Below are 26,144 nucleotides of genomic sequence, written 5' to 3'. Positions count from 1 at the left end.
ATTTGTTTTTTTTAGGGTTCCGTACGCCAAAGTGCCAACGGGACCCCTATTACTAAGCCTCCGCCTCCTGTCCGTCCCTCCGTCTGTCTGTTATCGGGCTGTATCTCGTGAACCATGATAGAGTTGAAATTTTCACTATCGCCGCTATATATAGCAACAAATATACAATGATCTGATTGGTGGAACCTGCACTATGCGTTCGAGCGCACTGTGAGACCTCATAGTAATAATTGTGAATACGGCCGGATGTCGTAAAACCTTATTCTGACAGAAGATCCATATTCATTAGTGGGCTGACAGGGTGAGATGGTGAATAAAAATGCAGAAAATAATAAGTATTTTGTTTATTTCATATTCGATGAACGTTTCTTATAAAAGAGAAGTAAACATTTGAACTGCAGCGTCGCTTACAGAGCTAAACAACTATAGATAATATAAATTACAAAGTGTTAAATGTACAGTTAGTCGTGTATAATACATAAGGCACCGGTTGTGTTTACGTTTAAATGAGTATATTATATTAATTCAGTTCTGACTTTTGCATCTCTAACACCAAACTTGGACTTCGTCTGTGGTGGCGTTTGCTGGCGCGCGTGTTGTGGCTTTTTGGAGTGTTTTTTTTGTTAAAACTGACTGGAAAGCGCTCTAAGGGGGTGCCGTGCGTATGTCGGCGAGCGCCGGCACAGACGGGGTCCATACTTGTATAGTTTAGCTAACTTGTTACAAATAACTACAAACTTGACATTGGCTAATCATTGTAAAAGCCAGACGAGAGAGAGAAAAAAAAAACACCAAACTTTGACAGCTGTCAATGTGATGATGTGAAATAGATGAAACTATACTCTATCCACGGAAAGAAGTTAGTAAAGCGCTCTCTCTAATACGTAATCCTATACAAATGACAGAGACAAAAATCTCAGTGGGCGTTTACCATTTTGAGACACCAACCAATCACAAACATGTTTACAAAAATATTCGAAATTCAATTCGAAAATGTTTTTTAAAACATTCGAAAAATTAGAAAACATAGTTTCGTTGGTTATGTTGAATGGTTGGTTAACGCGGACTGAGATTTTGTATGGGATTAAGTAACTAGATACACTGACTTCTTTCCGTGGATAAAGTTGTTTTCAGTTCAGTTTCAGTTGCTTTCAAAGTTTCAGCTAAAAAGAACGCAGGGCGACAAAGCTGAGCATAAATTCAGCTTATAACAATAATTACAACGCAATAGTCAACCGTTTGATGCAAGGGATGCTGTTTTTATTGGCACTGAAGTTGTATCAGATTAAATCGGCCGATTCAATGAAATATGAAATCGGTCATTTTATAATCGATCTCCTTTTAGCTCTCTTGACCGATGGCAGTCTTTTTTCAGTTATTTATTAGATACTAAGCAACGGTTGGCAAGATTTTTTGAATTTTATGATTTCGAAGTCACATAAATTAATGAAAATTATTTCCGCCGAAATTGAATTTTAATAAATTAAGTGTATACCTAGTAAGTTAATTTCGAATAATATTACAGACATGCCAATTCATATAGAGTTGTTAAAATATATTTTTTTCTTACTGGTGCCCAACTTAACTAAAATCTTATAAATAACAAAATATTTTAAGTTTATTGGTGTACGTGTGAATTTTTACGTATATTTTTACGTATTACCCTTCTTAAAATTTTAAATTAAAACAGATTTCTACTGTGTAAAAAAAGTGATGCTTTAACATGTGTTAGCGTACCTAGGTCATAATCAACATTGTTGTGTATTATTTTTAACTATAAATCGTTTGTATTATTATTATTTTGTTCAAAAAACACACGCACTTACAAATTATTCGAGTAAAGCTTAAAGAAATGTATTGAATGCAACACTATAAAATCTACTAATATAATTCGAGTTCCTAGTAGAAAATCTTTATAACATCAAAATTATTAGGAAAATGAAAATACATAGTATTTATAAGATATCTAAACGTGCAGGCCAATTCTGACGACTGATTATAATGCGACCGATTTTTGTGAATTCGGTTAAAAATTGGTAGCTTTGACTTTTTGTCATTCTTATAGCATTATTTCATTTACATTAAAAAATCGGTCATTACTGAACCGATTTTTTTGGGAAAAATCGGCTACTTCTCTCAAAAGTTGCAAAATATGTTAATTTACCATTAATTTCTGGTATAATCTGGCTAAAGCATCACTGCACGATTAAACAGACTTATAAAAGTATTCACATCCCTCTCTATCGTATGGCGTTGTCCCTTTCACTACTTAAATAACATTGGCTTTTTCCAGTAACACCGACGCGTCGCACATGGCTTTAGCAGTTGACCGTACTAAGAACATCAAATGCAACTGTTCGAAGACATTCAATTGTACCCTAGTTCGTACTAAACCGTGCAGAACTGTCGCCCTTTCAAGATCCAACCATCTTTGTAAAGATAACTCCCTTTCTTCGACCGGCACTCCTTGTACGACATCGAAAGGTCCCCAAAGCATGAACTCCAGTACTGATTTCGCCTGATTTAAGGATACCGCGCGTTCTTCTAGAAGGATCTCTTTTATGAGTGGTGTCAGTTTGTCTCCTGGTAGAAGGGTTTGGGTGGCTTTGGTGGCACACTTGCAGAGGGAATTGAGGTCTTCATCTGTGGATTTGCTGCAGTTCATATCGTCGGTTAGTCTGGAAAAGAAATAGGTAACATATAAGTATCGAACAGTATTTTTGGAGTTGAGCGGAGTTGCAAAGCTCAACAGTTTGACTGTCGAGAGTTGACCTCGAAAGCTATTCAGGATATCGATAGCGCAAAACAAGCAATACTTTATTTTTTTACTCAGATACAATATAGTTAGATAGTTTTTTTTTACTCAGATACAATTTAGCCCTTGACAGCAATCTCATTTGGTGGTAAGTGATGACGGCCGAAGCCTCCCAGCAGACAAAAGTACCGATACTATCGATAGTTCCACTTTGTTTACCTACTATCGATACCTTCCATGCGTCGATTGAAGCTCTTTCAGGACAATAAAAGACATGATACCTACTCTTAGGGATGTGGGGAGGACACAGCAAAATTATCAATTACCCACCCACTGCGCAGGTACAAGATCAGAGATAGCTAACTATAGTAAATCAAATTGCTTACCCTTGCAAGATACATAGTCGCCCATAACAGTTGGTCTTCGGTGCTGACAGCGAGCTTAGTCGATCGTCAGGCAAAGGCTGGTTCATAGTGCTGCCGTGTGATGACTGAACCTCCCTCAGGACTATAAAAGACGTGAGGCTCTCAGGGATCTCCTCAACTCCTCGCGCCTGCAGACACTTGAGCCCGTTGATGAGTTGCAGCATCATAAATATGGCTTCGTGGATCTGGTCGGCTTGGAGTTGGATGTCTTTTGAACCTTCAGTCGAGTGGAGGTTTTCGCCATATGACTGGATTGTGTCGACTTGCGCGTGCGCTAGGACGACTATTGTGGCTGGAAAGAGAAAAATTCAAGCTTATTTGTATTGAAAAAAAAAATGATTATATTATGATACCTATGAATAAAATTATGATTATATTAGACTTTTCTATATTGTGGGCTGATGGGAAAATATTAGTAAGTACCTACCACAAAATATGGTTACATGACGGAGTTACGAGTATTAAAATGACAATAATAATCATTTTCCTCTAATATTCCTCTCTATCAAAGAAAAGGGTTACCTACAAGTTTAGATTTTGCTCTAAGTAATTTTGGTTGGCAATCGTAAAACTGTGGTTGGCAACTTAGGTTTATATACTTTTTAGAATATCTCCCAGCACAATGAACCTATACTTAGGTACATACTACATACTTAGAATGATTTCAAGATTTTACAATCTAGGCACACTAAAGAGTGAAGATTTGCGTGATGAATAATTGTATGTTTGACAAATTTAGAATTCCACTAATCTAATAATCACTCTTGAATTGTGAGAAGGCTGCTTTATTTTAGTGTTTCTCTAAAACTGTTGAAAGCTTAGTAGAATCATCCTAAATGCTTGAATGGTAGATTCCTCCTACATCAATGGTTGAAAGAGTAGATAGTTGTTTTTATTGGATTTGGAGATTTGATTCATAACAGCCGAGTTGAACCGTACTTTGCATAAGAGAATAACTCATCAAAACAAAACTGAATCATTTTCAATGCATTGCTTGCATCTGGTAATGTGGAAATCCTCACCTTGTACTAAATCTTCGCCATCCTCCCCGAACTGCTGCAAAGGAACCAAGTCACAGAACTCCGTTATCGCATTCAAGCTCAGCGTGGTCGGCTGAACTGACTGACAGACCATCTGAGAAACCATCTGCTCCTTATACAGCATCAGGGTGACGTTGACTGGGCCCTGGTTTGAGGTCCAAAGCGCTGGGTAGAAGAATCTCTTGCCGGCTTTGGTGAAGGTCTTGTTTTGCTGGATGGAGAAGTCACTCCAGCGGAGATTGGTGCAAGCTTTGAGACCACGCAGCGATGGTTGCATGGCTGCACTTTGCTGGACCTGGAAATAAGTTAATTCTCGTAAATCATAAATTAGGCATTCCAAAAGGATCTTGGTAAAGTCAAGGAAACAAGGAAAATACTATCCTTAATTAGGCGTACTTAGTACAATAATATATTTAATTATTATGCAGAATTACATACAAGAATTCATCGATGTACCTACTGTTGAAAGTTGAAACCTATTGGTTTTTCGGTTCCTTGGAAATTATCTGTAGTCAGTAATGTTCAGTTTACCAACACGAAATATGTGCAATTTTCGCATTTACATTGTATGTAATTTTGAAATCACATGGTAAGTGGTAAGTACCTATGTTCTTTTAGTTATTCGCTTTATAGCGCACATAATAGGTAATAACGAGAAATTATGACTCTTAACTAATTTATAATTTTCATTTCAAAACTTTGCAAAGCAGCAATGGGCAATGGGCATTAGCATTCTAACCAAAGCCAAGCAAAGTGTCTAATTTACGTAAACCCGATTTCCCAAGTACGCCGTAGGGCACGAGGCAATTTACCTGTTCTAAAACCTGCGCCAGCGCCTCGTGATTCGCGATAACAACCGCGCCATAATTATCCTCCAGATTCTTGTGCACCACACTCCTTCCTTTCCTAACTCTCAATTTGTTTGTAGTGTTTTTCGGAGTCATATCGTTCTGGTAATCGTCATTTGTGGGACTGTCAATATTATCCGTGCTATAGAAACTGTATGGAGAGTAGATTTCTGATTCGGTCTCGCTACCGCAGTACGGAAGGGAAGATCTGAAATTGTATTTGGGAAATTCAACGGTGCTATCATCTTTTCGTTCAGTCCTTTCTTCTGCCCTAGTTTTGATGCCAGCATCGCATTCTGGAGAGCTGGATCTGGCGTGGTGTACGTATTCGTAGTCGCTATCGCTATTTTTGGCTGAATCACAATTCTCCTCATCGTATTTCCCGTTACTGTAAACATCGTCGTAGCTGTGTATCACTGGGTCGTTGGTGGCTTGCACGAGCTCTTGTGGCTCGTCTACGTCATCTTTGTCGTCGTCCAGTGAAGTCCTGCGCTTGACTACTTCAAGATGCGACTCGCGTTCGCGCATGCTCGCCGTCCGTTCTGGTTTTCTTGGCGCCAGCGCCGATCGGATCTCTCCTGAAATCAATGAATCAGATCTATAACTTACCTATTGACTTATTTGTTAAACCCCGACCCGAAAAGAGGGGTGTTATAAGTTTCACGTGTGTATCTGTGTGTGGCATCGTAGCTCCTAAACTAATGAACCGATTTTAATTTAGTTTTTTTGTTTGAAAGGTGGCCTGATCGAGAGTGTTCTTAGCTATAATCCAAGAAAATCGGTTCAGTCGTTTGAAAGCTATCAGCTCTTTTCTAGTTATTACTGTATCCTTCACTTGTCGGGGGTGTTATAATTAATTTACACTTGTTGCATAACATTCATTTACTAGATAATTCTGCAGAGTAGAGATATTTATCACGAGTTTAATATCACCAGTCTGCGTAAAATATTTGCACGACTTTAGCAAACAACCTAATGGAATTTTTATTACTTACGTAAGCTTGTCACAAAATGAAATTCGCATTACATAAAACTTCCTTCCTAATATGTTGTGAGCATAAACAAGTTGCGTTTAGGTAATTTAAAACCAGAGTTCATCCAAAGTTTCTGCCACTTTAAATGAAATACTCGTTTAGAAATTGAATAGAATATTAATTAGGAAGTTCTCGCTGTCGGTGAATATTGATTTGTGAGGCAAATGGCAAGTATTTTTTTATCTTAGACTCCAAATTGCAATTGAGAAAGATAGTGACTCCGCTATGTTTAAAACATTTCTTCGAAAAAATCTAGCAAAGTCCTAGGAATGTAATATATTAAGCTTCTTTTATGTAAGAATTATTTAGTTGAAACTATAAAACCTAATAAGTAAATAAGGATGTGAAAATTGGTTTATGTCTTACCTAAATTAGCGTAAATATTGTCATCCTGCTTTGGTGCGTTTGACCACGTTTGTTGTTTCTGTTTCTTTTGCAACGCTATAGATTTCGGTGGGGGTGGTCTGGCAGGCTTTGGTACACTGGAAGCAGACTTATAATCCTCGCTGGATATCCTCGGAGGAGGAGGTGGTTTGTTGACTACCCTCGAAGGTGCGTCATCCGTGGCAGAACTGCTCCCACTGTATATCGACGAAACGTCCTCGTGACTCAAGCGGCGCAAGCTGTCAGAAATTTCACAATTCGATTTCACAACTTCAACACTTGATCCGTTTATATCTAAAGGATGAATGATGACGAGACGCGGTTTAGGTTTCGGGGTCAAGTCGTATATCTCCTCGGTCTTACTGGAAACTTTTGTAACGGTGGCAACGCTCAGTTCTTTCTTATCCAAATCTTTTGATGATCCAATACGGAGTAGTTTTTTGATGGAAAATTTTAGTTTGCCCTTCCGTTTTTCATCCAATAGAAGATTATCGTGTGATAGTGAAATGTTTCTTCTCGGTGCCGGTTCGGGCATTATTTCTGGTTTCTTGATATCATCATCTAAAGTTCTCATTTTTGGTAATGAAGACATCACAGCTCTCTCTCGTTTCTCCATTTCTCTCACAACTGGCGAATCTGATTTCATAAATCCGTTTGGATTTCTTTGGTATAAGTTACTCGAGTATTCTTCGGTAGGAGACAGAGGTGGTGTGGGCGCCTTGCGCTTACATAAACTGTTCAAAGAAGTATCGCTGTCCTGTTTCGTGAGCACTGGTTTCGCGTAGTACACGGTATCTGACCGGTATTCGTTAATTTCACTTTTTGTATGTTCGTTTGAGTACTTAACAGCATTTTCTTCCTCTTTTTTCGACGTTTGTGTATGAATAACCTGTGGTGGTGACGTAATGTTCTTTTTACTTTGTTTCATAACTGGTTTGACGGGGAGTTTTGGCTTTTCTGGGGGAACCGGTTTTATAGGTATTATGTCTGTTATCATGCCGTGTAAAAATGATGGCCGCGGATCCATAGTCGGAACGGGACTGCTAGGTAAGGCCGGCGCTTCACTCGTATCGTCAGGGTCTGCCCTACCATCCGGCTCACCGGCCAACTCACGACTGGCTTCCGCGGAAAATATTGTTTCCGGCTGTTTGGGAATGATCGGCGGCATGTCAATGATCGGACTTTGGAATGTGGAATATCCGTTACTAGCGTGTCCGTCTACTTTCCGTAGTTGGCCGATGGGAGACATTTTGATGTTTTTATCTTCATTGTACACTTTTATTTTAACGGTTTCTTCAATTTTGTGACCTTCCGAGAAATGTCCGCTGTCATCGTTATCGGAATCTGCTCGTCCACCGAAGCTCTCATCGTCGGACGTCAGGGAGTTGTTTGCGGTCGAGCTAAGCGTATCTACTGCAGAATCAACACTACTATTTTCAATGTTTATTTTACAAAATTTGAACTCTGATCGACTTAGATTTACTTTTGGCCTTTCTTGGGTTTTGTTCAATGGCGATTTCCTTACAATACTATTCTTTTTCGTTTCAGACATCTCTTTCCTTTCGCATTCATCTTGCATACTTTGTTTCATTTTACCTTCCACGATGGAAGGTTTACTAGATTCGCTTTGAGCTAGATTTGACTCAGTACCACTTATCCTATTTTGTTGTAACGTCTCTGATATTTCCTCTAGCAAGGATTTTTCAGTACATAAAATACCGTTAGGTGGCTTTGCACCTTCCGTTGTAATAATAGTTTCAGATTCTTTCATGTACGTAGACAGAATAATATTTGTTTTGTAACTGGACGATTCTTCTGTTTGTTCAGCTAAATTTATAACGGCAGGCTTTCGAGTATGCGTCTTGACATTTGGATTTTTACCATTATTCTCATGGCCAAAGGGAGTCACTGAAACCATTAAGGTCTTCTTTTTGCCGTCGGAATCCGTTTGAACTTTCCCCAGTAATAACGAGGTGTAAGACTTTGTCAGAGAGTCGCCGAGTAAGTTAGCTTTAACTGTATTGAAGTCCGTGTTAGATTTTGTTATTTTGTGGAGTTCTCTTTCTTCCTCTGTGTCTGGGAATGTGTCCTCATCGCCGTTGTCCTCTGAAACTTCAAATTCTTCGCCGTCAGACCAATCATCGCCCCCATATCCTATAACACTGCAAACTTCTTCGGGGAATCGGACGTTTCGTTTGCCCTTTTTCTTTGGATGTATTTTCAGGATACTGGGAGGAGTTTTCTTGAAGAATGTGCTTCTGTTCTGGAACGGAGTGACTAAGTATTTGCTGCCTTCCGTCGTCCTCTCCTGCTTGGCGTGCTCTTCCCGCGATTTGAAGCAGTTGGAGCAGAAGTCCTTCTTCCACGCATTCTGGACGAAGTTGTGGCAGACTGGTGACATCTTGCTCTTCGTGTAGCGTCGGTTGATTACATAACTGGCATCCTGGAAAACAAGAAAAACACATTGTCACTTATATAGCCTGACAAACTAAAGATGTAGGCTAACTGAAGAAGTAGTCACGTTTAAAAAAAAGATGGTATTGCTCAGATATTATCCATCAAAGACGTGTGCAGAATATGAGCTACTCGTACCTGCACTCCCCGCAGCGCATCTCACCATTCTAAGTATAGGTACCTACATAAAGGGATGAATTGAATTGAATTGAATTGAACTGACTGACGTATCGACATACAGCTCTAACTGCTGGGTCTAGGAACTAGAGATTTGTGTGGCGGTTTTTTATACTTAGTATAAACCCCCAATAAATAGGGTCTTCAGAAATACCACGCGAGTGAAGCTGGGATGGAAGCAGCTTATTAGATACAGGTTTGTACCTTAAAGTTTTCGAAGCGAGAGCATAAGGAATCACAAATCACAATGGCAGAAACAAAATAGTACCTACTTAATAAAAAACTAACAGCTGGATTTTCAACGAAAGTATGTCTACATAATTATCTTTCAGTAGGTCTGTAAGGTAATGTAATGTTTAGAATTCATTCCAAAGGCTACCTACATGCATGTATACCTACCTACTGTAATCAAAACGCCAATAAAATTGATGAACCATAAACGTGATCATGTAACGTGTAGGTAATTAGTGATACAGTTATGATCAATAATACTTTATCGCCATTTGTTTTTTATCTTCTATGCATTTCATTTTTATTGGCAGTTGTAATTTGTAAACTAGAAGGTAGCCAAGTTAGTGGATCTAGTTGTTCTTACCTAAAGGTGTTTTGTTTTTACCTAAAGGTGGTCGTGCATAGGACCGTGTCTAACATTCCGCACGCAAATAATTTTAAATTAATTTCTTCGTGAGCGGTCATATTTATACTTTAGTAGTGAATAGGAAACTCGGAGACAGTGTTAAGATATACTGAAAAAAAACTAAACATCCTAATCCCTACAGTGAAAGCGAAGGCGGCCGCAGTGCGTCGACTGGCTGCATTATTTTGATTTACCTTAACTTCAATCATTCACTCTAGCGAAATGTATAAGATCACATTATTATTTTTAATAGTATGTATTTATTGAAATGTATTTATGTAATTTTTTTAATACGACTTAATGCATACTCTCACACTAAACACTTGGTTTGATATCCCAGTATCCAGATCAAAATTGGATCTTAGTTAAAATTAGTCAGATACACTGACTAAATCTGACGGAAAAAAATCCGTTCCAGACTGTAAACATGGGATACTGCTTAATATTTCGTATTACAAGTGCGCGAAGTTGCATAAAAATAATTCAAAAATTCGTTGTATGCGGTGCGTGCGTAGGGCTATGATATGCGATCAACTTTATTATGTATTACTAATTAATTATTGGTATTAAAAAATCAATCAATGTAACAGAATTACATGAAATGAAAGAATTCAAATTGAATCTTACGTAAATCAATTAGTGTTCATTCAAGTTTGATTGTTTCAAATGAGAACTTTATAACGACTCTTTAGTAGAGACCGTTAGTTACAAACACGCGAGTCCGTGTTATCGTTTTGCAGTTGTAACTGTTTTTGGTTTTCCTAGACACGAAAGGCTCAGGTCATATTCTGTCGTCCTATTTTAAAAAAACGGTTAACTGCAAAAAGTAGTTTTAAGTTAAGTATCGCCAAAAAACGTAGTAATTTTCAAAAATTGATGTACAACTAAAACTAACTAAATAAATACCTTGGTCCTAAGTAAAGCATTGTATGCTAGTAAAGCATTAGGACCAAGGTATTTAGTTTTAGTTGGTCCTACATAAATGGCATTCTTTTTTACCAAGAGAAACATCAGCATCATTGGGTATCTTAATTCTTAACCCATCCGGTCATTCTGAGCAATAATCTCCACTCAAAATGAAAGGAGTTAAATAGCCCATGGTTCACCACGCGGGCCAAGCGCGGTTCGGCAAACTTCGTAGTTCACACACCTTTGAAAACAGAACTCTTAGGTAGGCATCTACGATGTTTAGGACTCATAACTCCAAAAAGTTAAAGTTATGTGCGTGAGTTTGAACCCAGGACCACCGAATAGGAGCCTGACTTCTTAACTATTGGGCCATCACCGCTTACGATACATTGATACCTATCTACAAAATCATTACAAAAATGCATGAGCCAAATTATAGATAACTGGCAAGTCTAGTCGAAAACCTGCATAAAATTGTTGTTACTTAGGTTGGTAACTTTGTACATAGATAAGTATCTACATACTTTTCACTATAGGTACAAACATGTATATTCGTCGCTTCGTCAGCGTTGAAATCGAGACTGTGCAATGTGGTAAAGCAATTTACAGAGCATCACTGTAGAACGGGTAGCGTTATGGAAATGTGTACCACAAGGTCAGATTCAGCAGTGGGTTGTGAAGATATTTGCACACATCGCCTCTTTGTTAACGCGTGTAGAGGTCATCGTACTGCATCCTTGGTCGAAGTTTTAATCTGACCAGTTTGAAAAGTAAAGTAGGCTTAAGGTACCTACTAGTCTTATAAATAAATTGAGGAGCTGGTGGACAAAATGGTGTAGGTAATTGCACGTGCAGGAGGACCAAAAGAACCGAATGAAAGCTTGTGAAACTTTCCCGGGACTCGAGCCCCGGGGGTAGAACCTGCCACTTACAAGACCACAATGCTCACCGCTGCTATGGTTGCTTGCATTATCCAAATCTACCCATTCCACTACCCAGCCAGATAGTCAATTATCTATCTATCTATTTTATAAAGATTACACTTCTAGCCATTTACTCGTAATTTGTTAAGTAATAAGTAGGTAGGTACTTAATTTATATCCATTTTGCACATTTAATTAAACCTCCACCGAATTGAACTGGTTTTTGTTATGGTATTTTATAATTATTAAGTATTGTAACTGTTATTAAATTTTAATATGAATGCATGTTTAATATAATACAAGTGGAACAGTAAAAGCCTTGGGGTATTGTATAGTTGGCGGTATTTAGGTCGGTGTGACACCTGGGTCCGGCTCGGTGAAATTGAGGCGTTATGCGAATTATTTGTAGTCTGAGAGATAGATGTCAAAATCCTACGGCAACGGATGCTTCAAAGGTGTCCTGTATAGAACTAAAGGCCGCTTTACACTGAAACAATATGCGACAATGCAGCATGCTAAAACTGATAAAATAATTTATGCAACGGCAGTATATTTCATGCCAAGACGTCTAAAGGGCCGAACCACAGAACTGCGATGCAACGCGATGCGAAATACTATCGCAAAACTGCGATGCAAATGCGTCTTACTCCTATAGTTGGGATAACCAATCAAACCATTCAGTCAGGGACCGTACAAATAGTATGGACTTATTTTTAATTTTTAGGATATAACTTAACTTATATTAAAGATAAATAACGCTACTACGTAGCCAGTGTAGTCGCCAAAGTAAAAATATAATTTTTCAAATAATAAGCCTTTAAATCCTTTGTTTTACTATGATTTTTAGCACGTGCCTACCAATAATGGTTTATTAATAACATATTTGTACCTACTTATAGTTTACTACCTTCACTTTGAATTTTCAAACACTTTAATTGTACTGGCCATATCTTAGACTCTATGATACGATAATTATGTACTTTTTCTAAGCAACCTACTGTTCCTATTCAGTGGGACCTACATAATATCAATAATCCATTGTATCTACTGTATCAACAAGTCATTTGTATTATCTACGACGTATCGGTAGGCAGTACCCATGTAGAGCGCGTGTCTTGTATAAATTCGGTCAATAACGTTTATTGTTATATTTATTTACTTTGCCGTGTGCTTGAATTAGTAATGGTAGTTTGCTGAGCGTAATGATTGTAATTTGAATAAACTTGCTTGATATATGCATAATCTTACTCGTTTTATATGAAACTGAAAGGTAGCGTTCATTATTTATGCCACACTTTCATCTTTTTTGCCTGTTCAATCTTCATGTGTTTTCTTTATTTGATTCGATTAATCCGACATTTTGAGACGGCACATGTTTCTGAATTTAGAACAATTTTCCTAAAATAGAAAAAATATCAGTGATAATATTAATTTATGTATTTTTTTGATCTCTGTATTCTCATCTATTTCTAACAAATGTTTACTACATTTGAAAAGGATAAAAAACCTATTTTAGCAAAACTTTTAACTTTGACTGCTAGTAAGTATGTCACCAGTCGTGAATACGAAGTATGAAAAAATTAACATTTTTTTTTATTGTTTTAGAAAAGTTGTTCTATAAGACACCCGCACGACAAAAAGCGAAATAACCACATCAAATAAATGAAAAAAAACACATTCAAAGAAAAAGATAAAAATGTGGCATAAAAAATAATACAAAGAAATCAGAATTAGTTTTTCGTATAAAAATAATTTATCTTCTCTCAAAAGGATTTCATTCTAATTTCAATACTTGAATCGACTTGAATCTATAAAAACAAATCTTGAGAGCTTGCATTCCGATCAGCATATTTTGCATCTCGATTTAGAGGTAATTTCTTTTTTTAATATTAGTTCTTTATTCCATTCCATTTGGATTAACATTTAATTGGTTGTTTATTCAAAGACGAATTTCATGTTTTGATAATATCACCACGATCACATGTAAAATTAAATACTTACTTAGTGGGCTGTAAAATAAAATAAAAATATCAAAGCTTCCATATTTAGTCGACCAAAATGATGTCATTATGCGAATGTCTCGAGTTCAAGGCTTATAAAGTTTTAAGTGTTGCCCATAAAACCACATAATGTATTTAATTTACCTATATACTTAACTTAATAGATGATATGATTTTATCAACGTGGATTTAGTTTGTTAAAAATCCCGTGGGAACTTTTTAGTTTTCCGGTAACTAAAGTATCCTTTCCCAGGTCTTGACCGGTAAACTTTATATATGTATTTATATTTTTTTTCATGTACCAAAGTTATAATTACAAAGTTATAATAAATTAAGCCAAGTACATAGGAAATGCTTATCTCTAAAGAGAGATTTCTTCCAGCTTCCCGTTGCAGGTGCTTTATGTATGGCCAGTGTTAGTTTGCTGTGAATTTTTTGTCTTATTCAACTCCAGTAATTCGCCTAGGATGCCGAGTTTACTTGAGCCAGTGCTAGACAAACCAATAAACAAACACACTTTCGCATTTATTATATTAGTAGCATTCGGTATTCGCATACCTACATCTACGCATAAGCTACAAAGATGGATTTTTGAAAGTTTTGCTAAAACCAAACCGCTCCGAACTGTGCAAACGAGATTTTTTATATAACATTTACCCAGATTCAGATTACATAAAAGTATTAAAATCAGAAACACTAAAAATTGAGCAAAGTAGACCAGTTTTTTAATATTTGACGTATCCTAATTTAGCTAACCGATTTAAAGGTAAAGTAAAACATAAAAATCATCGAGAATAATTATAATAGAACATCCAAATCGGCACCAAAAGTAGGGAAGTAGATATTAACCTATAATATCTATGTATGTAGTTTTCTATTTCGCAACTACAATACAAAATAGAGATTTTTACATATTCTGTAGTCATTAGAAAAAACAAGAAAGAAAGTCGTACGCAGTTACATAAATCAAAAAGTAAAATTGATTGCAAATATTTATTTTAAATAGTCCGTGTGCCTGCTCAAATGCTTTACGCATAATATTTGCCGACTTTTATCACCTTTCTCTTTACATAACAGTTTGTGACTACATATATGATAAAGGACTGTGTGAAAGGCATTTTAATATGAAGAATTAAGTAAAAAACTGTTACGATTACATAATTAAGTTGATAATGTGATGATGTCATTGTTTCTCATAATAAATAGAACTTGTTAGGCTTGCTCTTAGACTATGATGAGAATCGCATTCAAAATATTTTTAAAAACTTGATATTCAGTACAGAATAAGAATGGTAAGTACCTATCTATGTATGAGTTTCAATCAGGCGAAGTCGCGGGGAAAAGCTAGTTTTGGAATAAATAGACGGTCCCGCGGACTAGGTCGGGTCAATCAATTATTGCGTTAATGTTTTTGGTACATACCTAGTAGGTAAATAATGCCTCACGACTCTAATCACTGGCTTAGTAAAGTGTTACTCGTACGATAAATTATCGCCTACAATTAATTACGTTGGCACCTTTTAACGAGTGATTTACTAATTAACCTATTTTACTGGAGATATTGGTTTTTGTTGAAATAGTGATAAGTGTATTTATTACGCGACAGCTTGAGATGGCAATCGAGGTGTGAGGCGGGGGGACGCCCCACACACCCGCATTCACCCGCAGCGAGTTAGCGCCTTTCGCGCTTTGCCATCTCAACCTGACGCGCACTATAGCTAGTGGGGTTACTAGATTCTTGCCCAAGAGTCACACATTGGAATCATGTTAAACAAACCAAAGAATAACTGCCGAGTTTCTTTTTGGCTCTTCACAGTAGAATCTGCTTCCTGAACGAGTAAGGTAAGTAACTAGTATGAGTACAATAATATGTAACGAATATTTAAGAATTTTGAAATTTATATTTTTAACATTACGTAGACTCCTATCCTAGATATGATGATATTATGTAACTCACGAAAGGCATATATTATTTAGGTCTTCGCACATTACACAGATTCGATACTGACTCGTTGCTGTTTGTTACTTACTGCCTGAGACGTTGATTCGTACGAAAGGTCAGAAAAACCATTGACTATTAGGTAGGTATCTATTAAGTTGTGATGTTTTCACATGATAGGGAAGTCTTAAAGCTATGAATATTGTTCAAATGAAGTATGTAATAATAATATCTAGCTACCATTCAAAGTAGCTACTGGTTTAAGGAATAGATAAAATTTTATGTTTCCTCTAAAGGTCGTTAGCTTTTTACGTGAAAGGGCAAATTTTCCCAGAACGCTTTCGTTCCCACGAGCTTTGAAATTAAGCTCAATGTGTATAAATTGTAACGTAACAAATTGTGTTCGTCGTTGATTGAGCCATTTAATTTTGACAAAAAAGCGGCTAAAATGTAGTTATCAGTATTAAAAATTTATTAAAAGTGACTGAAATGAGTAAGAAATACAATGACCATTGAAGAAATAACTAAAACAAGAACTAGACCACACATTTTGGTAGAGAGACTTGTGTAAACCGAGGTAAGGTCAGAAGGTAAGGTCGGAATGGAAGGCAGTGTTTACAAGATCATCATCATAGTCATGATGAACCCATCGGCTGCCCACTACTGATCACGGGCAGAATGAGGGGTTTTGCCATAGTTCACCACGCTGGCCAAGTGCGGATTGGCAGGCTTCACACACCTTTAAGAACGTTATTTTCTCGGGCATGCGGTTTCCTCACGATATTTCCTTCACCATACAAAATCTGTGATTTTTAGTTGCTTAAAAGTTAGAAGTTAATACACAAATAACTGGGAAAAGTTAGAGATACTAGGCCGGGATCAAACCCCCGACCTCCTTCGGGAGGCTGGGGCTCAATCCCGGGCAAGGGGCAGACGTCAAGTAACCAAAAAACAGTGGCATGTAGATAGTAGAGGCATAAAAACGCTTACCCTGGTTGAAATAGCTGAATGCCGATTCTTTATAATGACCTGCGAGCAGTGGCGTGCACAAATTCCGAAACTAGGATAAGCTACAGTTTATTAGGTTACTTAATTATTACAAGTTGTGACGAAAAATGAGCATTGAGCTATTTCAAATTGGGTAAGCAATGCCTTTATGCTTCTATGAAGTGCACGTCACTGCCTGCGAGTATTCAGGTAACTATCTGAATATTACTAGACTATCACCACTTTGGTTAGTTTAAAAAAACAATAGAACTGTAGTAAACAAAAGATAATATCCTATTTCACACCTGTCATGTTGATTTTTGTCTACTGTTTGACCTTGTTTCAATTAGGTAACGTTGCAATTGTTATGGTGTAATTTAATCTACATTTCCATAATAATGTTACGAAGTCATAATAATATACATAAATGGCGTATTAAGGTGCTTTAAACATTAAACAAGTCTGTGAAAATTAAATGTTTTGGTTTTACCTGTATTTGTTTGACTCGAGGTACCCTGAAATGCAGGTTTGACCTAATGGTAGGTACCTACTTAGTTTATTGATTGTTAAAAGTTAAAACCCACCACACTTCAAGTAAAGACCGGCTTTCAGTCTAGTACTCTATAGACTCTAAATTCTTTCTCTTTAGTAACAGACGATGAGAAAACAATAAAAAATTGAGGAGCTGACGAACAAAAGGGTGCAACTAACGGCTGCAAAACGATGTAACTACAATATTTCAATCAAAACAATTTTTGTCTGAATACAGAGCTTCAAGCCAAAAAGCTAAAATTGCTAAAATTGATTCCTTTCCTGATTTCGATCAAAACGGTATAACTTCAGTTACAGTATAAAATTTTAACAGCTATCATTTAAACACTTACACCGTTTTGTATATTTACATGCCATTTTTGTAAACTTTTACTCAGACAAAAACGCGGGTAAAAGCTACCTACTCTTCTACAAAAATGTAAAAGCCGCTACATTAAAGCAACCCGTTCTGCTACATATACGACTTACGAGTAGTACAAGAATACCCGTCTCGACTCGACGGAATGTGGTGAAAAAAACTACATTTTCCAAGGGAAAGTTTACGGTCAGCGTAAATATGGCGAGAAAAATAAAGCGGTCTGCCTTAATATGGGGAACTTGGAACTTGGAAGGCTATTTTCGATCGCTTTCCTATAAGTTACATTTTTTATACAATATTTAGTTACAGCTAGTTCTCCTTTATTCCTTTCGATATATCGGAAGCCTAAAATCTAAAAGTATTTAGAAATAAACATACCTATTTAAAAAATGACATTGTTAAACTTCAGCCAGGAATATAAAGTACAGTACAAAATATAATAGAATTAAAAGTCAATAAAAACTTAAACTATAAAATATTAAGATAAGTCTAAGTAAGTCATTCAGCACATAAAAGTTTTATGAAGTACTAGAAGATGCCTGCGGCTTCGCCCGCGTGGATTTCGGTTTTTTAAAATCCCGTGGGAACTCTTTGATTTTCCGGGATAAAAAGTAGCCTATGTGCTAATCCAGGATATTTTATATCTTCATTTCAAATTTCAGCCAAATCCGTCCAGTAGTTATTGCGTGAAAGAGTAACAAACATACACACACACACACACACACACACACACACACATACAAACTTTCGCCTTTATAATATTAGTGTGAAAATAACAGCTTTAGGCCCTTTAAGTAATGGGAAGATCTCAAGCAAACCGCTGGAAGCCGCTGGATGCAAGTACAATACCTTGATCTGTTGTAATCCTGGAGAAGTAGGTTATGCCCACCAATGGATGTCTATCAGTTTAAAGTTAAACCAATTACTTCAATGTAAATGAGTCACTCCGGACAGAAACTTTCTCGTCTGTTCAACAACTTGATGTCCAGTGCTATACTAATTTTGACAGCTTCATAAAACACGAGTTTTGTGTGAAATAGCCTTTCTATGTATTAATTTAATTTAATGGTTTAAAAACGACGTCTAAAAGTTTAACTGTTGTTTGTATTGTACAATACATGTTCCGATTCGAGCAGGCTTCCGATACGATATCGTATCGGTTAATGTGAAAACCCTTAAAAGGTGTGGGAATAAATCTTGAAGATCGCTTTCGTAATTGCTGTTGTAGCTGTAGGCTTTCAAATAGTGTAATTAATTAGTAATGAGCAAGCTGTTACATTAACAAGGTTCTTTCAAAGGTCTAATCTTTGTAAAACTTTTATTATTTGTTTCTAGAATACGTACCTATGCCTACCTACTTAGTACGTATCTATTCCATGAAAATTCTTGGTTTTATTCTTTTAGATTTCTATACCGATTTAATTCTTTAACCTGCCGATTTAATTTTTCTCGCTCGCTATTCCTATATTTTATAAAAATCCGGCCAAGTGCGAGTCAGGCTCGCGCACTGAGGGTTCCGTACTTGGGTACCTATTTTTTCCAACATTTGGCACGATATCTCAAAAACTATTACCTATATATAAAAATAAATAAAAATCTGTTTTAGAATGTACAGGTAAAGCCCTTTCATATGAAACCTCACTTGGTATAGTTATCTTACTTTGAAAATTGAAACACATTTTAATTTTTTTCTGATGATGTAACCACAAATTCGCGGTTTTCAGATTTATTCCTGTACTTGTGCTACAAGACCTACCTACCTGCCAAATTTTATGATTCTAGGTCAACGGGAAGTACCCTCCAGGTTTCTTGACATACACGACGGACGGACGGACGGACGGACAGACAGAGAGACAGACAGACAGATAACAAAGTGATCCTATAAGGGTTCCGTTTTCCTTTTGAGGTACGCAACCCTAAAAATTGCATTATAATCTACGTCTACGATTGTAGAACAAATATTATTACATATTATATTAGTGTGATAAAAATAAGATAGAATAGGAAACTTGATTGATACTGTAATAGAAAGCTATTGATATTAACAGGGCTCTCTCCGTCACTTACTCCATACAATCGTAGTCTCAATTTCATTTGAATATTAAGCAACCAAAGTCCATGAAATTTTGCAGACGTATTCTAGAAACTAATATTTGTGCCTACGGTGTTTTAGATTTTTCTAAAAATATGTAGTTTTAAAATTACAGGGGCTCAAATATTTGTACGTGAATTTTTAAGACCGCGTAACTTTGAAACCGAATATTTTAATGGAAATCTGGAAAAAAACAGGCATAGATATTAGTTCCCGGTACGTTTCTACAATATTACATTGAGTATGATTTGTTAGTATTCCAATGAGAGACGAACTACGTTTGTATGGGGCGAGTGACGGAGAGACCCCTCTTAAGTTAGTAGGTACTAGGTACCTACATACTCAAAACCATATAAGTTTGAATTGCCTTGCCCGCGCCCACCGATCGCCAGGTAGGTATTAGTTAATCATCAATCAGTGAATCACCGTGACTCACATGTTAGTATCATAGTTACGTAAGAAAACAGGTTAAAAGTCACCTGTCGATGAGCCTGCATCAATTTGTAGACACCTTGTTCATCAACAATTCATAGGGTAGGTAGTAGGTACCCAGTAGTTATAACAGTACTGCGATCATAACTTTTAAAGTTATAATTTAGTAAGTAATGTCATTGACCCATTAATGTGCACAAGCTCATTTTTGACGTTCCAGTACCCATCAAGAAAGTTGAAAGTACAAGTTTGCGTCAGTTCAGAATGCGTAGAAATTGAGTGCTTGCTTCGTAAAACCAGTTTAGTAATTTTGAGGAAAGTATGAGTGTCAAATATCTTATATCAACCATAGAAATTAGAAACATACTTGCTCTTGTAATGATTTTTTCATCTATCAATTTTAATATACATATTGGTATACCTACCTTTATCAAAAACAAGTAGGTATCATACCTTGCTAACCTTGTTATCAATGTTTGTTAACTTTTGACCAAATTCTTTAATTTTGATCGTGGAGTTACGTAAATGTAACTTAACTTTAACCACCTGTCATGCAACTGGACTGGGTCTGGACCTAAAAAGGTTATGATCGACGAAAAAAAAATGTAGAAATATATTCTCTTACCCCAAACAGAGGCATTCAAATTACTCGTAATACTACCTATCTACTACCTAGATAGAAAGAATAGGAATAATAGTTTATTCCTATTCTTTCTCTGTTCTGTCGTGGATAAAAATGTATGAGATGCGCCGACGTAGATTTATGGCATGATAAAACTGATTTGTTTAAACAAAGTGACAAAGTTTATGATTCTTTCACTATTTTTATGCAGGATCTTGTCTCCTTGTGAGATATTCTGATCCTAGTCACGTTTTCCGCAGCCGTAAGCTATAAAACTTATAAAAAACTATTTTATATTCCTTATAATATTATTATTATCGAGTTATTTACATAGTTCACTGGACTGTCCAAAAATAACACCTACGCTTTAGATGTTTAGATATTTCCGTGTTACTTTACTAAACGCAATAAATTAAGCTTTATTACTATTGTTTAGTCTATGGAATTTATAAACTAAATCAATTTCACATTAATGCCCATTTTTAGTTAAGTTTTGTCAAGTAGACAGACGTGATTTAAGTTGAGCGCACGTTCTTATTGAAATTTAGGAATGAATTTTAATTCACTAGCAAAAAAATTTGTAGGTAACCATTAAAAATTAGAAGTAAGTATTCAAATAAGAATGAACTTGTATTAAATTAACTAATGTGTTGACAGGAGTTTACTTTGTAACAAACAATATTCAACCAAAGATATTTACATTTCAAACAAAGAAACTTAATGATTTGTCTCGATAAAAAAGTTAGTTTTAGTGCGTGTCTTACGTTTTGCTTGCTCTCCAATGTTTTTAGGTAAAACGTAACTTAAAATAATTATACTTTTACTTGACTTTAGTTGATGACACGAATATCCCAGTAACAAAAAGTAAACAACTATAAATAGAACTGTCTGTCAACGAAACAATGCGTCAATCACTTTCCATTAGCTACAAAACTATAAGTACGTATTGTATTAATAAGTTATGAATTATTAATATAAAACTCAGGTCTTAGTTCTGGCTTAAATCAACAGATGATCCAACAAGTTGGTTACCGACTTCCTCCCAAATGGAGCCTTGATTGATGGTTGTAATTTGTATATAACCAAGTTATCAGCCGGCACTAGTCAGAGACATTTATAACATTAAAATAGTAATCGAATAAAATTCATTTTAAGACGTAATGGACAACCATACACTGTTTGTAATTTTTATAGTCATAATTGTATGGAAATTGTTGGTGTAAATAAATTAAAAAAATAACTCTTTAAACAATTTTGACTATCGAATTTGTCATAAGAATTGGAACAGCGATTAGAAGTCAGAACGTCTATGCTCTTGGATGGTTGACAGTCGACAATAGTGTGTGTATATTTGAAACATTTGAAGCCTCTACATTCTACATAATATACCATTGTTTCAATAATACACTTTGTATTCATACAATTAGTTTTCTAAGAAGCTTATTATACTCATCCGTAGCGAATCACAAGGTTATCTATCTTGCAGGACTCAAGCCTAGTGGTTGTACGTCCTTGCGAATATTATGATCGACACAAACTTATACTAGAGGTATCTATATCTTCCTTTCGTCTGTGTCATATTTCTCATTTCTGTGGGTCGTGTCTGAAAGGGTCTATTAATCACATAATATTGTTAGGGTTTTTTTGGGGTAATAAAGTGGAAAGATATGGTGACAGCTAGAGGCCCCATATTAGGTTTAAAATATCGTAAATTTAAAAAAATAAGTTAAGCCCAAGTTTTTTAAGTCTAGATTCTAGAGTCCAAGTTAAATAAAAAATAAAATATCCGGTTTTCGGCGTTAAAACTCAACAAAATATCCAGTTCAAGGTTTATAACACGTCTAAATTATATGACGGCTATTTGGCAGGTTAGCCTTCTAGAATATAACCTTTAATAATGACCTTTAAAAGTTTCCTTCGGAGAAATCCGAATTTTGATATCTTTACCTACTCACATAATTTTGCTAAAGTCGATAATATTGTATTTAATGGAAATAATCTTTCTTTCAGAAAATACTTATTTTAAAGCAAATTAACAGGACTGAAAGTACATAATGCTAAAATTTTTAATCCCGTAAAAATGACAAAGTTTTTTACTCCAAATGTTACAAGTTAGAAGTTTAAATTAAACTTGAAACTGGAACTTAAATTCATCTGCACACATAAGTTTATTATTAAAATTTTTTTTTCAAGCAAAATAAATTATGATTTTCTTACTACAAACGGGCTTAGCTGAATTTAGATAAGGAGTTTTAAATTTTCGTTAAAGTTTCGTTTATTTCAACGTTTGTTTACCATTTTTTTTAACTTTTAAGGATTAAATGTTAAGTTTTAACTTTGAAAAGCTGTTATGTTCGCCAGACAGGTGCTTTTTATTCAAACTGTATACAAACATCATGACATCATGGTGTAAAAACTGTCGAGGCAAGGTCAGCGCACTTTTTATAACTTGATACAGTCCATCGGGCAGAACTTTGGTCTGTGTGACATTCAACGTTCCGCGAACTTGCACTAAAATTGTTTTTATATATAAAAATATTTCGAATTAGATTCGGTTGAGTTGGAGGCATTGAATTTCTATTTAATTTTAGTTTCATTCTAGTTTTTGTCCAGGCCTCTCAAAATATGTAATCTAACATTTTTTACTTAAACCTTTTTAGCACAATATTTTTGTTATGATAAAACAGTTTCTTTTATCGGAATTTTCACGTCTTATCCAATTTTGAATTTTTAAACATAGCTTCAGAATCTCCAATTTAGAATTTATCATTTCCTATAACAATGTGTTCTAAACCGTCAGAAATAAATCAAATTTTCAGGAAAAAGAAATCATAATACTTTTTCAAAGAGACAAAAGTAACTGGCTGCGATTAGGTTTCTCGCAACTTTTGAACTGAGTAAACCAGTTTGGATGTAAAGCAATCGCCTGATATAAAATCTAGGCGGATCGGGTTGCACAGTCGAGACGATAACGGCGAACTACAAACTGGTTGAGAGCTCTCGACCTATTTGATTTCGACTCCCATGCGCCGGCGCAGACCGCGCCTTATTAAGCTTATGCTGCCCACGTTTGATTTTATAGTCGTATTTTCATTTTTATTACATGTTTTAATTAGTAGGGTGGTGTGGAAAAATGGCGTCGGTTTTATCTCTTATCTCTTATTTTTAAGAAAGAATATAAGCCATGCTAATCATGCCTAATACTCCCCTTTCCCCTCCAATTAAGCGTAAAACTTGTGCCAGGAGTGGGTACGACAATAGTGCAACGGGTGGGGTTTGAACCGGCGACCTTTCGGAATTCAGTCCGTTTCTGAACCGTTGAGCTATCGAGGCTGTTTTATGCCAAATATTTTTAGATTTTAGATTTAATATCTATTGGCAGTTCAAAGTATGATTTGAGTTGTCCTTAGATACTACCTAACTAACTACCTACCATTAGTTTGTTTCAATAATAATCGAAAAACAATGATTTATGTGATCAAAAACAATCATAATATACGATGACATGTTTTCAGAGCCTCAATACATAGCTCAACCGGTAAAGGAGTGGACTGAAAACCGAAAGGTCGACGGTTCGAACCCCACCCATTGCACTATTGTCGCACCTACTCCTAGCACAAGCCTGACGCTTAGTTGGAGAGGAAAGGGGAATATTAGTCATTTAACATGGCTAATATTCTTTAAAAAAAAAAAAACTAGTATCGGGTGTTGTACCTCACCCTAATCATGGTTATTGATATCACTTCCCACGATGGAAAATTTATTTGGCAACTGTATTTGTATTTTGTATGTATAATTAAAAACTAAACGCGTAAAATTAAAACATTCTTTATAGCGACAGAGAGAAAAGTAGGTACCTTACCTAATCCAAAAATCTAACTCCTCTCCTGTTTAATTGTTAGATTATACTCACAATTCCAAACCACTGTTTGAGTAACGCCATTTCACAAAGCACCTTTAAGTTTTAGCCTGTCCCAAATCCCAATTCATTAATCACAGTTTTCACTAGAGTTTGGACTAAACTTATTTACTATCGGTCAAACTGCTTATCAATTGACTGTTCTTGTTTGATAAGGAACTTTGCAGCTGCAATATCTTGATTTAGACTTAGATAGGTACCTACATTAATATTAAATCTATTCTTTAAACGCAAATTACAATAGTCCAGTGCGAATGTGAAGCAATCGCTCAAAGTGAACTGATAGATATATTAATTACTTCATCAGTGATTACGGCAATGAGTCACTGGCGTCACTCGAAATGATTACGATTTCATAAAGACAACACGTTTCCGCTATACATAATCGATAATAGCCACAATTAACATAACAATACACAACAACAGTTATATTTTTATAACCCCCGACCCAAAAAGAGGAGTGTTATAAGTTTGACGTGTGTATCTGTGTATCTGTCTGTGGCATCGTAGCTCCTAAACGAATGAACCGATTTAAATTTAGTTTTTTTGTTTGAAAAGTGGCTTCATCGAGAGTGTTCTTAGCTATAATCGAAGAAAATCGGTTCAGCCGTGTTGGAAAGTTATTATCAGCTCTTTTCTAGTTTTCTTATAGAGGGTTTTTGTGTCAGAGGTTTTTTCAATTTTGAGTTATTAAAGTCATCTTAACTCATCCCTGATTCCCTGCCGATTTATCATGCAGTCACCATGATCATCTCAAGTCATCGCCAACCCACTACGGATCACAGATCTCGTCTCAAAATTAATAGGGCTTTAGGCAATAGTCCACTAAGCTAGCCAAATACGGATTAACAAGATTCAAACACCTTTGAGAACATTATGGAGAATCCTCAAGCATACAGGCTTTTCACGATGTTTTCCTTTACTGTGCAGCTCTAAGAGGAACATAATATTATTTGAATTATCCAGTAGGATGCCCCAGGTATGGATGGATCGATGAATTATAAAAAAAACTTGTGAAAAATTGACTGAAGTAAAGGTGTATAACATGATTAGCAGCTTCTAGTAACAAGATTGTCGATAACTGGATAAGTCCCTGAGTCAGCCTACTTTCCTGCAGTATATAGTAGATTGTGCTGAATTTCGATAATTCGATGACACTCGCTTTGTGTTTCTAAACCAAGAACTTAAATAGGTATGCCAAAGTTGAAAGTGATCGCAGTTTTACTATCCGTTCATATGTGGTCTCTATTCCAACTTTGAATACGAGTGAGTTAAGTAAGAATAGACCATAAGAAAAGATGTGTATACGTATAAGTATGACTCCAAATACGATAAAATTGTAATAAAGATATTATTGTCTACAACCTAGACTATTCTAACTTAATTATGAAGGTTTTATTGACAGACTTGTAATTTTTGCAGGTGTTCAATTATTTATTAGTAGTAGTGATATCGACAGCTGAAGCTGGTAGTCGAATTGCAAATGAATGAATCCAAGTTGTAATTAATGAATGCCAAACGGAATACTAGTAATACCTAACAATATTGTTTCTAATTTTACAGGCGATTGCGTTGGCGAGTTCGATGTCACTGATAAAAAAGTTGTGAATAATACTTAATCGTATGTTCAAACACGATTATCTAATGAATAATAGTC

General features: G+C 35.9%; 1 protein-coding gene across 6 annotated transcripts in view; it reads right to left on the bottom strand.

The window, feature by feature from the left end:
• Window positions 1-329: 329 nt before the first annotated feature.
• The window catches only part of LOC123870224, a 100,181-nt gene continuing 74,366 nt past the window's right edge, over window positions 330-26,144 (bottom strand). For 4 of the 6 annotated variants that reach the window (XM_045913435.1, XM_045913439.1, XM_045913442.1 and 1 more), the window contains exons 2-7: window positions 6,469-8,929; window positions 5,033-5,646; window positions 4,203-4,515; window positions 3,142-3,472; window positions 798-2,678; window positions 330-557 (exon numbers count right to left, since the gene is read on the bottom strand). In XM_045913435.1, the coding sequence (XP_045769391.1) occupies window positions 2,270-2,678; window positions 3,142-3,472; window positions 4,203-4,515; window positions 5,033-5,646; window positions 6,469-8,929 (4,128 nt within the window). In that variant the 3' untranslated portion in view covers window positions 330-557; window positions 798-2,269. Of the gene's footprint in view, window positions 558-797; window positions 2,679-3,141; window positions 3,473-4,202; window positions 4,516-5,032; window positions 5,647-6,468; window positions 8,930-24,481; window positions 24,754-26,144 lie in introns of those variants that run through there. The other 2 variants (XM_045913440.1, XM_045913436.1) reach the window with 2 other exon arrangements.

This window comes from Maniola jurtina, chromosome 12, assembly GCF_905333055.1.
Source record: "Maniola jurtina chromosome 12, ilManJurt1.1, whole genome shotgun sequence".
Classification (NCBI taxonomy): Eukaryota; Metazoa; Arthropoda; class Insecta; order Lepidoptera; family Nymphalidae; genus Maniola; species Maniola jurtina.
Note: the sequence above shows the minus strand (reverse complement) of the source record. Positions and strands in the feature narration are given on the sequence as shown.